At 38.7% G+C, this 15,188-nt stretch overlaps 1 protein-coding gene across 7 annotated transcripts in view; it reads right to left on the bottom strand.

The window, feature by feature from the left end:
- Positions 1–1,319: 1,319 nt before the first annotated feature.
- The window catches only part of LOC136678192 (EGF-like repeat and discoidin I-like domain-containing protein 3), a 251,499-nt gene continuing 237,630 nt past the window's right edge, over positions 1,320–15,188 (bottom strand). For all 7 annotated transcript variants that reach the window (XM_066656133.1, XM_066656134.1, XM_066656135.1 and 4 more), the window contains one exon: positions 1,320–4,114. In XM_066656133.1, the coding sequence (XP_066512230.1) occupies positions 3,965–4,114 (150 nt within the window). In that variant the 3' untranslated portion in view covers positions 1,320–3,964. The remainder of the gene's footprint in view (positions 4,115–15,188) is intronic.

Raw genomic sequence — 15,188 nt, 5'->3', positions numbered from 1 at the left:
TATAATTGTAGTGGATTAAAGGGTGATACTGCACTAGCTGTGTGTATTAAAGAGTTTTTTGCTGGTGGTTTTTAAATAAACACTGTTGGAGGTGCAGAGTGTGTTCATTGTTATTTTATATATTTGTTCTTTTTATGTTTATATTTATATTATTATTATTGCAAATTTAGATGATATTGTGTTTGTTTATTTAATGTAAATCAAGCAGTTTTCACATTGTTAACATTCACTCATTCATTCATTATCTGTACCTGCTTATCCAGTTCAGGGTCACAGTGGGTCTCTTATTTTACAATATTTGATGACTGAGGTTAATTTTCTGAAATGTTATTTGAAGCAATGAAAGGGTTTTGCCTCTGAACCAGACACACATTTTCAGACACACCATCCAGAACACCAAAGCACATTCCAAGGTACCACAACAGTATCTATCTGTAATGCCACTGATGATATTGATTCCTTAAAGTGTCATGTTTGGAAGATTTGTGAGTGTGGAGAAACTTTTCAAAGCTTAAAAAATTTAAACCCAAAATGGTTCCACCATGGCATAGCTCCAATTATCTCATGCTGAGATATGTATTTGTAAGAATGTCAAGCCGAATCAACAGTGAGGATGAAGCAGAGTGTTGGAAACTCTTGGTGACACTGTGAGAGTCTGTTTACGCCTTTCATTAACATGTGTTTTCAGTGGTTGGATTATTTTCAGATTTCACTTCACCACATGAAAAAACCATGTGTAAATTTCCCCAGAACACAATGAGATCAGATTACAGTCCTAACTCTCCAACTACAAAATTATGCATTTCAGTTTCTCTAAAGGCACAATGTATTCCCACCAACCCTGAATTCTTTATTGTGTCCAAAAACTCTGCTAGACCACAAATAGTGTGGATGCTGGTAGGAGGGTAGGGTGGGCCTGTGTGAAGGCATAGGGTATTTCACATCTTATCTAGTCTACGAATATAATTAATAATCTTGAAGCAGTAGCTAATATTCAGGAATAGGCAGCGCTATAGTGCAGTATTTAATTGTTAAACTTGCCATTTTATGACTTGTAGCGCTCTGTACAGGGAGCCATTTGAGATGTAGGCCATTTTCATGTAACTAGAAATATTTATTGAGTTATTGGTTGATGGATTTTTTTTTTTTGTAAAATATATAATTGGATTCATCTGTTCAAACAAAATGCAATTTAGTGTTCAAATGGAGTTCAGATATGACCCAAAGATTAAACACAGGTTAATGCAAAATGTAAGTACCCTCTTATGTTAGTGAGGGTAAAAACCGACAACACCACACTGCATTTTCACAGACTTTGTTTTTATTCGTCAAACCAAAGAGCGGTCTACTGGTGGCGATGGCTTATCTTTTCTGTACACTCTTCAGGCTTTGAATAAACGGCTTATTAATGGTACATTTTTGCCAGATAGCACTTGCTTGAGATTGAATGGAAATAAGAAGGGATGACTTTTATTTTGGAAAAAAGAAACAAACAAAAAGTAAATTAAAATAATGATGATAACAATAATATTAAAAGCCAAACCAAATATTTTGTGTGCCCCAGAGGGTTCCCCTGATTTTAGCTGTATATTATGTTTTCCAAAAGTCACATTTCACAGCACATAAAATGTATATACTGGACTCTCAGACTCACCAATATACAGATTATTAATCTTTTTTAAAAAATGTGCCTGTGGACATTTTCAGGGCTTTTTTTTTTGTCCCCTTTTGTTCTTCTCAGATTGTGACCCCCACCCTCTTCCCCCTTTCAAAAAAAAAAAAAGTCTGTACAAAACTGTTACAATGTGCACACAAGTTATTTGAACAGTTAGAAGAGAAACCTTACAGACACAGGGAAACGTTAGACAAGGAATACCAGAATCACCTCCATATATATATGTCCATAAATCAGAGAAAAATAAAATATAAACATATGATGCCTTGCCACATTTATCTGTTAGAAAAAAAATGGGAGAACTGTACATGATGTTTACGATTCATGGCACCACACTGTGGATAAACTTTGCTAACGATAATGATGTTTTTTCTTTTTGTTGTACACGACACGTTCAAAAGATGAAGCCCAAAAGTGATTTTACACTACAATAGTTCTGTGGCCATTTAATTCTTTACACAAAATCTCTTCTCCACTTCTTCACTGGACATGAAAATGTGTGTTTTTAATGAGAGACAATGTTATAACCCTTTATGTTCCTTCATGTTTAATTACATCATTGATTTATTAATTTTCATGAACTTAACCCATTAAATAAAATCTTTTGATGTTCCAATGTTCCAATCACCTTCATGGTACTTTTTTGGTACATAGGATTGCAGGTTTGGATTAGATTACCAAGCTAGGACAAGAAGTGGTTAAAATATATAATAATAATAATAATAATAATGAGGAAAACAGAACTCTTGCCTTATAAAATGTGTTTTCAATGTATCTGTCTTATAAGCACCTGCAGATTATGAGTAATGGTTTTATTTTTTAATGTATTTAAATTTTTACATATTTTTTTATTAATTTTAACATATTTTGTGCATGGATCTTTGCTAAAAAATGCAAAATCAAACATAACAAAATAAATCAAGCAGAGATAACTAAAGATAATTAACATTACAAATTAGAGAGTTAACTTGTGACTTCTAACCTGAGGTCTTTACATTTATGGAGATCAAAATAAAGTACAGTAGTTGATCTGAGCAATGTTAGCTGTTAGAACATAAAAAAAATGTAAAATAGAAAATGCAAAAGAGTTGACAAAAAATCTGACATTCAATTAGAAGTCTATAGCAAATGCACACTTTAATAACAGCAATAATTTAAAGATAAAAAAACAAATAAACAGATTAATGTTAGCCCTGCATTCTAAATGTGTAATTCCCATGGATAATATTTTCCCAGTTTAAAACATTCTAGAGCCTTTTTTAGGTACAAACCTAGATTGCATGACAAAATCTACAAATGTAGCTTTGCCTTTGAAGTGCACTTTAGCAATTGAATCACATCCAATCAGTACCGAACCTGCACAGATTTGGCAAGAGCTGAGACCGACACACTCCTTATGCCACACTTCCAATACTGATTTTTAAAAATTATTATTCCTTAAAATTATTTAGCCTCTAGCAAGTGACTTGCCTATGTGATACTTATATATAGTTATATATTAAAAAATTTAGAAACAAACTTAAAAATAGGTTTTAAATGATCAAAAGTGTGTGATAAATGATTCATTAGGAGCAAAAATACAATGTTTAAGGGAATTAAAGGTCTTACACATCTAATATCATTTATGCGCCATGCAGTAATTTGTAGTGTTTTACATATAATACAAGAGCATCATATTTTTTTCTTCTACACAACAACAGTGTTGCATGATTTTACTCTCAGTAATTTGTTAAAATTAAAACAAAGCATAAGAAAAAAACTGAAAATTTACACTGTAACTCTGGTGATTGAAAAGTGATGTGTTGACTTTAGCTTCTGTTTATGAGCTACAGTTGTTGGAATATGGTACATGAAGCATAGAGTTTTCATATTGTTTTCTCAGTTTAAAAGTGACACCGTACAGTGGTTGACATCCCACTGTTTAAACACAGTGAAATAACCCCAATCCCCCCCCCCCATTCTATTAAGCCCAGCAAAAAAAGACAAATCCACTCTAAATAAACATAGGGCAAAAATTTTCAACTTCACCTGAAATTAAAAGGACATACATGATGTACCAATCTATGAATTCATAGGAATATACCCTACAAAGCATCAAACTCCAACCTGGGACTACAAGAAAGAAAAAAAATTACATATTGAAAAAAAAAATCCATCAGAAACTAATATTCTTTATACAGATTGAGTTAAAGTTTATATTGAATCTTGATTTGGTACTGAGTTGTACCAAGAGGAAAAGGTGTGTGGTGGTTCAGGGGGGAGGGGGGGGCATGGTGGGGGTAATATTCCTTACTCTTCCTCCGTGCAGCCGAGTAACTCCGCACGCAAAGTAATCCTCCCATACCACGACCACGGAAGGATCCGAATGAACCGAGCAAAAATGGGGGGATCTATCACATTTTTCCTGTGCGTGTCGTTATCGAAGTTTCCTTGAAAGACCTGTGGAAAAGGAAACAGACAAGAACAAACATTCAGTCAATTGAATACAGGGATTCTGGAGTTTTATGAAACATCTCTAAACAGCAGAAGCAACACCGTTTCGATTGCAAACAGCTGCCTTTACTGGCACCTACTTTCACACCCAGAAATCAGCACAAAAACATACACAGCATTGGGAGCTAAATTAAAGTTTATCACCCTGCTCTTAAGCAAACTGCAGTAAATTCTTTGTCTTTATTGCTGTATGCTCTTTACAAGGTGTGTGAAACATAAAACACAGAAATCTTTATTCAAAGGCACTGAAAAATTATGCTAACCATTTCCATTACCATTTCCATCACAGAAAAGAACAGTTTAACTTACCAAATAACAATTATGTGTCTTTGAGTGCTCCCAGTCCATATTTAAGTTTATCCTTTTTTAGAAATTTATCAGAAATTTCTGAGATTTGACCAGAAGTGTTCAAACTTTTGTAACCTGCTGCATGTGAAGTTCCAAATAATGTAAAGCATCATTTTCTGGAGACATTATTTTGAAGTGTGTTCTAAGGGATAAAGGTATTCTGAATTCTGAGTAGATACACCTACTGCATTACCTAATGCATTTAAAAAAAGGTTCTATTGACCCCATCATTTTAATGCAGGAACTCAAACCACATTCCCCAGCATATCAACAACAGAGAAATGTGAAAAATCTGATTTTAAGATGAAACCCTCAGAATCTTCAAATATTTGTGGAGCTTTGCAGCACTGGAGAAGAGTAAACAATTCTGAACACTTTGTGAGCAACACTCTTACACACGGCAGATTTGAAGCAAGGGGAAAAGCAGCTAGGGTAAAAGTTCAGAGCTGCAAAACAAGCGGAAAAAGTAAAGCAAACAACAAACACACACAAGCTGGTGGAGAACAAAGTCCTCCAGTGGGCTTCAAAGGCACATTCGTTTTCCTTTTGCAGCACGCGGATGGCCTGATGTATGTCGACAGAGAAAGAGAGAGAACAAAGACGTGCGTGCTGAGTCCTTGCTGAGTCAGGCTCAGCTGTCAGCTTCTTTAAGACCCTGCGTCACAAACGTGAAATGCAAAACTCACACATTGTTTTCTCTCTCCTTTCCTCAGCCAGATGCTTCCAGTCCATCCTTTACATGAAGCTCATGAGAGAAAGAATGGCATGAAAAATTGATTATTGGAGAGGTTGGTCTCAAAACAAACCTGAAGTTTTCTGCAGGGTTTTTATTTGCAGAGATGGTGTGTGAAAGCAGGGGCTAGCATTATCTTTTAAGGGTATATATTTATTTATTTTTAAAGAGACTTTAGAAGGTGTCTAATCTTGTGAGGCAGACTTTCTGGTTGGTTTTGCTGCTTAATGCATCCAGCAGCTGCCTACTCTGACAGAAAAGTACACTGGGATGAACCTCAGATGGTTAGGATAGGAAATACTTGGTCTGCTTGTGCTAACCACAGATCCACACCCTGGATCCTGAGGTAAACTAAGATACCCTTGGCGAGGAAGATTCCAAGCTGTAGGAAGAGGGCGGACTTGCCTTTAAGGGAGGCAACACCTCGCATCCTGTGTGGCCTGAATGCACAACTTCAAACGACAACCATCATTTTGCCAGAAGTGACCCAGTTTGCTCAGTTGGTAGAGTATCTTTTTGTGATGCAGTCTGGACCCATTTCCCATACCACCACTAGCGAGTTGATGGTTGCATGTTTGTGTTTCCTTATGGTGTGAGATGTCCCCTTGTTTAAGGGCAAGAGAAATCCCTTCCAAGTTATAGACATCTTAGAGATCCAGGGACTAAATCTGTGATATCAGTGGTCCCGCTGTGACACTACTAAAAGCATGAGAGAAACAAAAGTCATCTACCCTTGAACTTTCAAAATTGACCTGTTCTCAAAAGTCCAATCTGGTTGACAGAATAACAAGATTTCTTGCCCTGTGTCATCCGGTGTCAAAACACTTGATGGTTCTAAGTGGACAGGGTCTAAATGCCGCTACAAGCTTGTCTTTCACCGTTAGAAAAACAAAAATAAACAATAAGAGAGTTTCTAGCGTGACAAATCGAGACCACTGAGATTGTGCCAGGTGCTTCATGGTAAATCAAATGTCTATGTTTACGTAATTGAGCGTGCAGTTGACCAGAATGCACTACAAACAGGCTCATGGGTGGCATCAGATGAGGTCTGTGGTTATCTCATTTAAACCACTCTGGTTGTGTCAGGTTAAACAGGAGGTAATGGAAATCCCATCTCAAAGATGAAACCACTGGACCAGGCATTGAAAGCCACTTAGCGTAACATTAGAGAAGGTAGATAACTGTGAATTTATCTGTTTCTCCTCTACCCTGCACCTTTCTTTTTTTAAGCAGTCTTGCAAGCAGTCATGAGAATGTTGGAGCGTATGTGATTGGGGAGGAAAGAGCTGCCACACTCTGGCAAGTATGCCTGATTGAATGATGGTGACAAGTCCTTTTCAATTACACTTGTCCTCCCCATAGAGACATGATTATGAAGAAAGGCCTAGACTGGTATTTGAAAAGTCTGTATTGGTCATAGACATGAGCACCCTCGATTTGCCAGAATTCAAACAGGTTTATGAGGGTTAAAGAATGGATTCATTGTATTTACACTTATACACTGTTTTTCTTAAAATGTGAAACATTGTTGGAACATGAGGGATTCATCCAGCTTTCAGCCAGGACCAGTGTGCCACAACCTGGACAGCCATTCTGTGCACATGATTTTGAACATTGGATAGGCCAGAATAAACAGAGACTACAGCGTAGCCTGTGCAAATGCCCTTCACTGTTATGAGTGCATTGGTGTCTCTCTGCAATTACACTGCCAAACCACAAGGACAACAGATATCTTCCTCCACCCTATGTAGTATAAAATATAGGGACGTAGTAGTATTAGGTTTATAATCTGTGAAGTGCAATATATAGGGAGTAGGAGGCTAACTGGTACAGAAACTATTTTATGTGCGGTAAGGATGGAAACAAATGCAAATCAAGGCACTTTTCCCCCACATATTCCTGCTCCTGGTTGCAAGTTTTTGAGGCATCCTTATATTCCCTTCTTCCACGATTTTTAATTCTGTGATGTCCAATCCAATGTCTGAAGAATTCTCTCACCATGAATTTGCTGTTGTTTACAGATTCTGCAGTGTGAAGATGAGGACTTTATATTTCGGGACCTCCTCAGTTCAACTTGAATTATGTTTTTTGGACTGTGGACCAATCACTGTCTTTTTGGGTAGTCTCTATGTGACATGTATTTACATTTCTGAGGAGATGCTGTGTCAGGCTACGGCATAGGGTTCATGTCTGTGTGGGACCTATTGCGTTTTACCCATTGTTTAGGCATAGGCTCAACACAGAAGCATAAATAGGCCTTACGATTTAAGACACCAGTATAACTCCTTGACTCATTTTTAGCCAATGCCCCAAGACCTTTAATGCCTTCAGACAGTCAGGAAACATTTTGTGTCTCCGCTTAAACACCACGTCATTTGATTTGTTCAGTGTCCCTTTCATTGCACTCTGGCATTGGGATCCACACAGACCACAGGGACAGTGCCCCATGTTGGCCGCATGAACACCACTTTTCAGCACCTACCCAAGCTTTTCCCTGGTGGTTTTTAAGGTGAAAATTTGCTTTCATTAGCTGCATTTATATTGATGTGGAAAATGAAATGTTGATTAACCCTCTGGGGTCGAAGAACGTGTCGGCACGTCAAATACGACCATTCGCGATGTTTCTATTAATAACTTAGTGATAACACAGCACAGAAATACAGTTCAAACACTCTCTGATTTTGCAGAAACTACGCTTTCGATACTGTACATCCCAAGAGACATGCCTCCTCTGCCTCTTGCTATGTCTAACTGGTGGATTCAGGGTTAGAGACAGATTATCTCTTCATGAAAGGCTCTAGGTCACATGGGTCTCTCTTAATGAGAGAGCTGAGGTTGTTCTGAACATTTTGATATAAAACATGTGGGCAATATATTATAATACAATATATAATACAAAATGTCCTTAGACCCCAATGGGTTAATGTGCACCGTCCCAAATAAATAGATAGCTTTGAATCCTGCATTAGCCTACATCTGTAAAATAATAAAACAACCGCAGGTCACTACGGATAGGAGCACCTTCCAAATGTCAGTAAGGTAAAAGTAAAGCTTCTCTCTTGGAGATACAGCTTTGTTGCAGCAGCGACTGTCTGACAAGATGTGTGTGCAGATGTGAGATTAGTTTGTTGTTTTGGGGCAGCAGGCGCAGTGAGTTATCCACGCTGCTCTTTTGCAGACTTAGTTCCAGCTCTGTGAGAGATATCTGTAAATCTTTGTGTAAAGCTGTGGCACTGGGTCTGATGTTTATGATTATGGAGTGTTTGGTTGCTGCTGTGAGAGGGGGGATTATCGTAAGTGGGCTAAAGAGGTGTGTGTGGAAACGCGTGAAAGATTACAGAGAGAAACAGCACTGGAGAGGTAGTTACGAGGGTTTTCTGTTGAAGGGCAAGGCCTTATTATGGAAACAAGATTGCAAGGCAGCGACTAAGTGTCACTCCATCGCCTCTTCAGGGCCTAAAGAGCGCTCCGTTCACAAGCACAGCTTTGAAGTAGGCCCAGCATATGGAACTAATTCAAAACCAGATCCCCCGAGTCCTGAGCAGAACAGGGAGGATCCCAGCAGATCCCTGAGGAACACGAAGAAGAGCTTCTCCTAATCTCCTCTAACAACAAACCTGGCTTAGGAAAGGCCACTGACAAGAGAGAAATCTCTCATAAGAGAATGACGTTTGTTGACTGTGAAAGCAATATAACATTGTGGGGTCTTTGAAGATTGCGATGCTCTACAGTCCAGTGATTCATGAGTCCAGAGAAAATATTATTCATCACTAATTCTCAGGATCAAACATCTGTTGAGTTTCTGTAATAGTATCAGGCTGGTGTCAGTGTGAAGTCGTACATAATTTACTAAAAGTCTATTCCCAGGATTTATCCAGTGTGTACCAAATTTAATTGCCACTCATAAAATGTGCACAGATTTTCACATAAATTTCAGCCCAGAAATGAAGTTTCTGCAGTTCTGAGTTCCGAGTAGCAATGAGTGAGGCTTTCTTTGCCCTATTAGAGGTCAGTGGAACAACACAATGATTTTAAATAAAAAATATTACATAGTGTTCCTTTGAAGTCCTCATGGCAGTCCTGTATAATTTGACGTTATCATCCAGTACCTAGTTTTGCCAGTTAATAGATACCTCATCATATACACACGTGTGTGCTGTTGATTTAACAAATCCATATGATCAAGGTGAACATCTGGAGACAAACGTTGTTCTTCACATTTGCGCAAAGCACAAATAAATATATACAAATATTCTACAAAGTTCTGTAGAAATCATCCCAAAATTGAACTGTGAAGCAATACTATTGTGCTTCTGTGGCGTGAGGGAGATTCATTACCTTTGAGATGAGTTAGAGTGATGTTTGAGATCAAAAACTGATCAGATCCCAGCAAAGTTCCAATGGATTATGTAAAGCCTTCCCAGAATAGTCGTGGCTGTTACTGCAGTTAAGGGGAACACACTCACTGCTAATGCCTTAGATTTTAGAAGAAATGTTGGCTGATTTTTTGTCCAATGTTGGTCATAGTTTGCTCCCCCCCCTTTTTTTTTAAAATTATGATTGCCATGCTAAATGAACTGACATTTAATTATAAAAATGAGTATTTAATGTGGGTGGGATGTTGTAGTCACACAGCTCCAGAGACCTGGAGATTGTGGGTTTGAGTTCCGCTCCGGGTGACTGTCTGTGAGGAATCATTCCTAATCATTCCCACGGTCCAAAAACACACGTTGGTAGGTGGATTTGTGACTCAAAAAGTGTCCGTAGGTGTAAATGTGTGTGTTGCCCTGTGAAAGACAGGCGCCCCCTCCAGGATATGTTCCTGCCTTGCACCCAATGATTCCAGGTAGGCTCTGGACACACCGCGACCCCGAACTGGATAAACGGATACAGATAATGAATGAATGAATGAATGAATGAATGAGTATATAAGGTGTATGTGTAAATGTTAAATCAGGAGTCAGAGCGCTAGATGATTGTTCTAAAATGTAATGTTCCATCTCTTGCGCTGCATTTGTGTGTATTTCTCTGTAGAATTCCTTCTTCTCATTGCATCATGCAGCCAGTGCTTGTCTTGGCTGTATCCTACCTCTCTATCTGTCTGTGAATGTGATCGAGAGGATATATGAGCTGGAGAATTCCTGCTTGTTTTGCCGTGATCTGGAGGCTGTGTTTGCCTTTCTGCACGTTTCTTGACAGACTCCTCAGACAGTTTGAATTGACGAGAGTGTTTGTGAGAGGGAATTTTCCACAGACCCTGCTTGACCTGAAGGCTTATGGTTTGGTGTTTTACACACACACACACACACACACACACACACACACACAAAGACTAGTAGAGCATGCTTTGCTATGAATCATTACATGAACTTTTCAATTAATGGCTGCTTTCTGAAGAGAGCCATGGAAGGCACAGTGTGACCGTGTCATACGTCTGAAAAAATAAATGAAAGTAATTATATAAATAAAATACTTCGTGAACAAGCCGTTTAATTCAGAGGGAATCCCAGTTATTCTGACTTAAAGCAAATAAATGGTAGTTTAGCTGAAGGCCACAGTGTCTTTTAATTGGGCCACGTTCAAAATACAAAAACAAAGCTTGTTTTTGTGTGTATGAACACTCATAAAAAAAAAAAATATTAAAAATCTGAGAATCGGAATGTACTCCCAAGCCAAACATTTCTTATGTGGAGACACCAGCTGTGGAAATAAATGATGAAGTGAACAGATGAAGTCAAATTTTCAATTTAGATTTTTTAAATTTCAATTAGAAGCTGAACAGAAAAGCTTTAATACTGTCCCCTATGAGAACAAAACACTCACGTTCTGTACTGGGCCCGTTGTTAAAGAATCAGTCACTCATTTTCTCAATTACTCTTCTTCAACTAATCACACCATTACACAGACTTGTAAACAAGTGCATTATGGTGGGACGTTTTGGGGCGGTAGACATAACTGTTTTCTTTAAATCCCTGCTATGAAATATGTGAGAGTGGTCTTAAAATATCTAACGATGCATATCATTAATCATAAAATCTCATGTTTCCATGTTTGGGAAACATCTCAAAGCAGAGCAAAGCTTAACCGAAGCCAGAACAAATCCCTGATCTTCTGTGGAGAAGGAGATAATTCAGACATGTCCCACTCTTCTGCAGTGAGACCATAATCAGCAATGGCTAATCTGCTGTGATCTATCTGTATTAACTCATCAGGGATTAAGCCTGTGTGCCTCTCTTTTCTTCTTCTGTCACTGGGTTAAAATGGATTCCCTTGGACATCTTTCTTTTGTGCTACAGCGGAAACTGAGACTAAACGTCTGTATCACTCTAACATCGTGAGCAGCAGTGACACTCTGAATGCTTCATGTGAAATCTTTCGACTTGTCACATATAACAAAACACCTAGTACTGAAAATGTGTGCGTGTGTGTGTGTGTGTGTGTGTGTGTGTGTGTGTGTGTGTGTGTTTGTGTATGTGTGCCAGGAAAGTTATTTTTTGTTTTCTTTTGCTGCTTGGGCTCCCCTTAGTGTAATAATGGGGAGGAGGAGAGAGGTGGTGGTAGTTTCCTACCCACTTTCAAAAGTTACAAGCCAGATTCCAAAAAAGTTGGGACACTAAACAAATTATGAATACAAACTGAATTCAATGTGGAGATGGCAAATGTCAATATTTTATTCGTAATAGAACATAGATGACAGATCAAAAGTTTAATCTGAGTAAATGTAACATTTTAAAGGAAAAATATGTTGATTCAAAATTTCACAGTGTCAACAAATCCCAAAAAAGTTGGGACAAGTAGCAATAAGTGGCTGGAAAAAGGAAATTGAGCATATAACGAACAGCTGGAAGACCAATTAACACTAATTAGGCCAATTGACAACATGATTGGGTCTAAAAAGAGCTTCTCAGAGTGTCAGTGTCTCTCTGAAACCAAGATGGTAAGAGGATCACCAATTCCACCATTGTTGTGCAGAAAGATAGTGCAGCAATACCAGAATGGTGTCACCCAGCGTAAAACAGCAAAGACTTTTAAGTTATCATCATCAACAGATTCAGAGAATCTGGAACAATTGCTGTGCATAAGGGTCAAGGCCATAAAACTCTACTGGATGCTCGTGATCTCTGGGCCCTTAAACGTCACTGCACCTCAAACAGGAATGCCCCTGTCAAGGAAATAACAGAATGGGCTCAGGAATATTTCCAGAAAGCATTGTCAGTGAACACAATCCACCGTGCCATCCGCCGTTGCCAGCTGAAACTCTACAGTGCAAAGAGGAAGCCATTTCTAAGCAAACTCCACAAGCTCAGACGTTTGCACTGGGCCAGGGGTCTTTTAAAATGGAGTGTGGCAAAATGGAAGACTGTTCTGTGGTCAGATGAGTCACGATTTGAAGTTCTTTATGGAACACTGGGACGCCATGTCATCCAGACCAGAGAAGACACGGATAACCCAAGTTGTTATCAACGCTCCGTTCAGAAGCCTGCATCACTGATGGTATGGGGTTGCATGAGTGCTTGTGGCATGGGCAGCTTGCATGTCTGGAAAGGCACCATTAATGCAGAGAACTATGTTCAGTTTCTAGAACAACATATGCTCCTATCTAGACGTCATCTCTTTCAGGGAAGACCCTGCATTTTTCAACAAGATAATGCCAGACCACATTCTGCAGCAATCACAACATCATGGCTACGTAGGAGAAGAATCCGGGTACTGAAATGGCCAGCCTGCAGTCCAGTAGAGAACATTTGGTGCATCATAAAGAGGAAGGTGCGACAAAGAAGGCCCAAGACGATTGAACAGTTAGAGGCCTGTATTAGACATGAATGGGAGAGCATTCCTATTTCTAAACTTGAGAAACTGGTCTCCTCTGTCCCCAGACGTTTGTGAGTGTTGTAAGAAGAAGGGGGATGCCACACAATGGTAAGAAATGGCCTTGTCCCAACTTTTTTGGGATTTGTTGAGGCCATGAAATTTTGAAACAACATATTTTTCCCTTAAAATGATACATTCTCTCAGTTTAAACTTTTGATCTGTGATTTGTGTTCTATTCTGAATAAAATATTAGATGTTGGCACCTCCAAATCATTGCATTCAGTTTTTATTCACAATTTGTTTAGTGTCCCAACTTTTTTGGAACCGGTTTGTACATAATATAGTTTCTGCAGTACTGAGCTCAGAGTAGCAATGACAGAGGCTTTCTTCGCCCTATTACAGGTCAGTGGAACATCATAATCACTTTGAAGTAGTGTTCCTTTAAGGTTAAGTTTAAACCAGTCATGGATCGGTTAAAGGTATGACTCCTAAAAACAAATGGATATCTTTGTAGTGTCCCCATATTTCACAAATACAACACACACTAACACACCACCAATACATTACTGTTATTCATTTTTTCATTAACTTAATTAATAACGGCAATTTTCTTCACATATTAAAACCGTGTTTGATTCCAGCAATAAAATAAAGTTCTTCAGCAAGTTTCCTACCACTGCATTAGTATCTGTGAGTAGGAGGATTAAAAGTGCATGTCTGTGTGAATAAGTGTAATCAGTTTGCATTAGATAGAAGTCCTGGGCCGATGTGTCACCGTCAAACTGTCACACCCTCACTGCAACCTGCTCACATCAGCAGAGTCCCCGAGGACAGACACTGTCTCCGAAATAATATTCACTAACACACGCTGCTTCAGTGCTAACCCTTAGCTAAGTGTATTCTGAGCACAGCTGGGAGCTCTAACATCTGGGGCAGGGGTGCACAAAGCCCAGGATAGAGCATGGCAGGGGAGAGGGGAAGGGCACAGATGGTGATCAAAGTAGAGTTCCACATACGGCTGCTCCTGTGTTTCTGTATCCCATTTATTATGCAACGCTGGGTGTGGACTCGACAAGGAGAGTATTTCCATAACCTTTTCCAGGGGGTCAGTGGCATTGGTTTTAAAAGTTCACGCTGATTGCTATGCACACAGTAATGCTAGCTACGTTAAATAATAAATCCCCTGCAAATGTCTGACAGTTTCTTTTCAGCTGATTACGGTTAATGTGTTACACTCTGCTGTGCATATAAATACAGTGAAAGCATGTTCAAAACATGGCCAATATTAGCATATTCATGTGTGTGTTTAGTGTGTTTACACATGATGTACCATGAAGTAATGGAACAGTTGATAAAATGAAAATGTCAGTGGACTTAATTAATGGCAAACTTACTGGCATTGTCTGTATTTACACAGTTTTTTTTTTTTAATGACTTGTAAGTCTCACTCACATTCACTCACTCACTCATACTCAGACCTACATACAACTACGAACACTCACATTAGTTATACACACATACTTATATACTCTCTCACTCATTCACTCATGTTTGTTTACTCATTTACATTAAAAAATATTATCACTCACTCTGTTATATACTCATTCACTTCCTCACTCATTCACATAAACAATCACTCATTCACATACTCGCTGATATATTCAAATATTCACTCACTTACAAACTAATATTCTCCTTCTCCTTCACCTTCCTCACTCAATCATATATTCACTCCCTCATTTGTCACTAAAATACTCACTTATGTGCTCACACTATCACTCATTCACATATTTTTATATATTCACATATTAAGATATATTATTAGACATATATTTCTTATATATTCACTCACACATTCACCCCACTTCCTCACTCAATCACATATTCACTTATATACAGGAGGTCCTCGGGTTACGTCAGTCCCGAGTTACAATATTTCGTGGTTACGACACATCTCACATTTACTGTATAAAGCCTTGTTTTGACTTAAGTGGTTTTGCGTCGTAAACGTCGTAATGTGAACTTCGCGTTTGGTGTGCGCGACGGAAGAATACACGGTTACGCGGCTCGGGACCGAGGAGGATAGGTGTTAGGATAGGATAAGTGCTTACAGTATGTTATTTACGT

The sequence above is a fragment of the Hoplias malabaricus genome, chromosome Y (assembly GCF_029633855.1).
Source record: "Hoplias malabaricus isolate fHopMal1 chromosome Y, fHopMal1.hap1, whole genome shotgun sequence".
Taxonomy (NCBI): domain Eukaryota; kingdom Metazoa; phylum Chordata; class Actinopteri; order Characiformes; family Erythrinidae; genus Hoplias; species Hoplias malabaricus.
The sequence above is the reverse complement of the archived record's forward strand: the minus strand, read 5'-3'. Positions and strand labels throughout refer to the sequence as shown.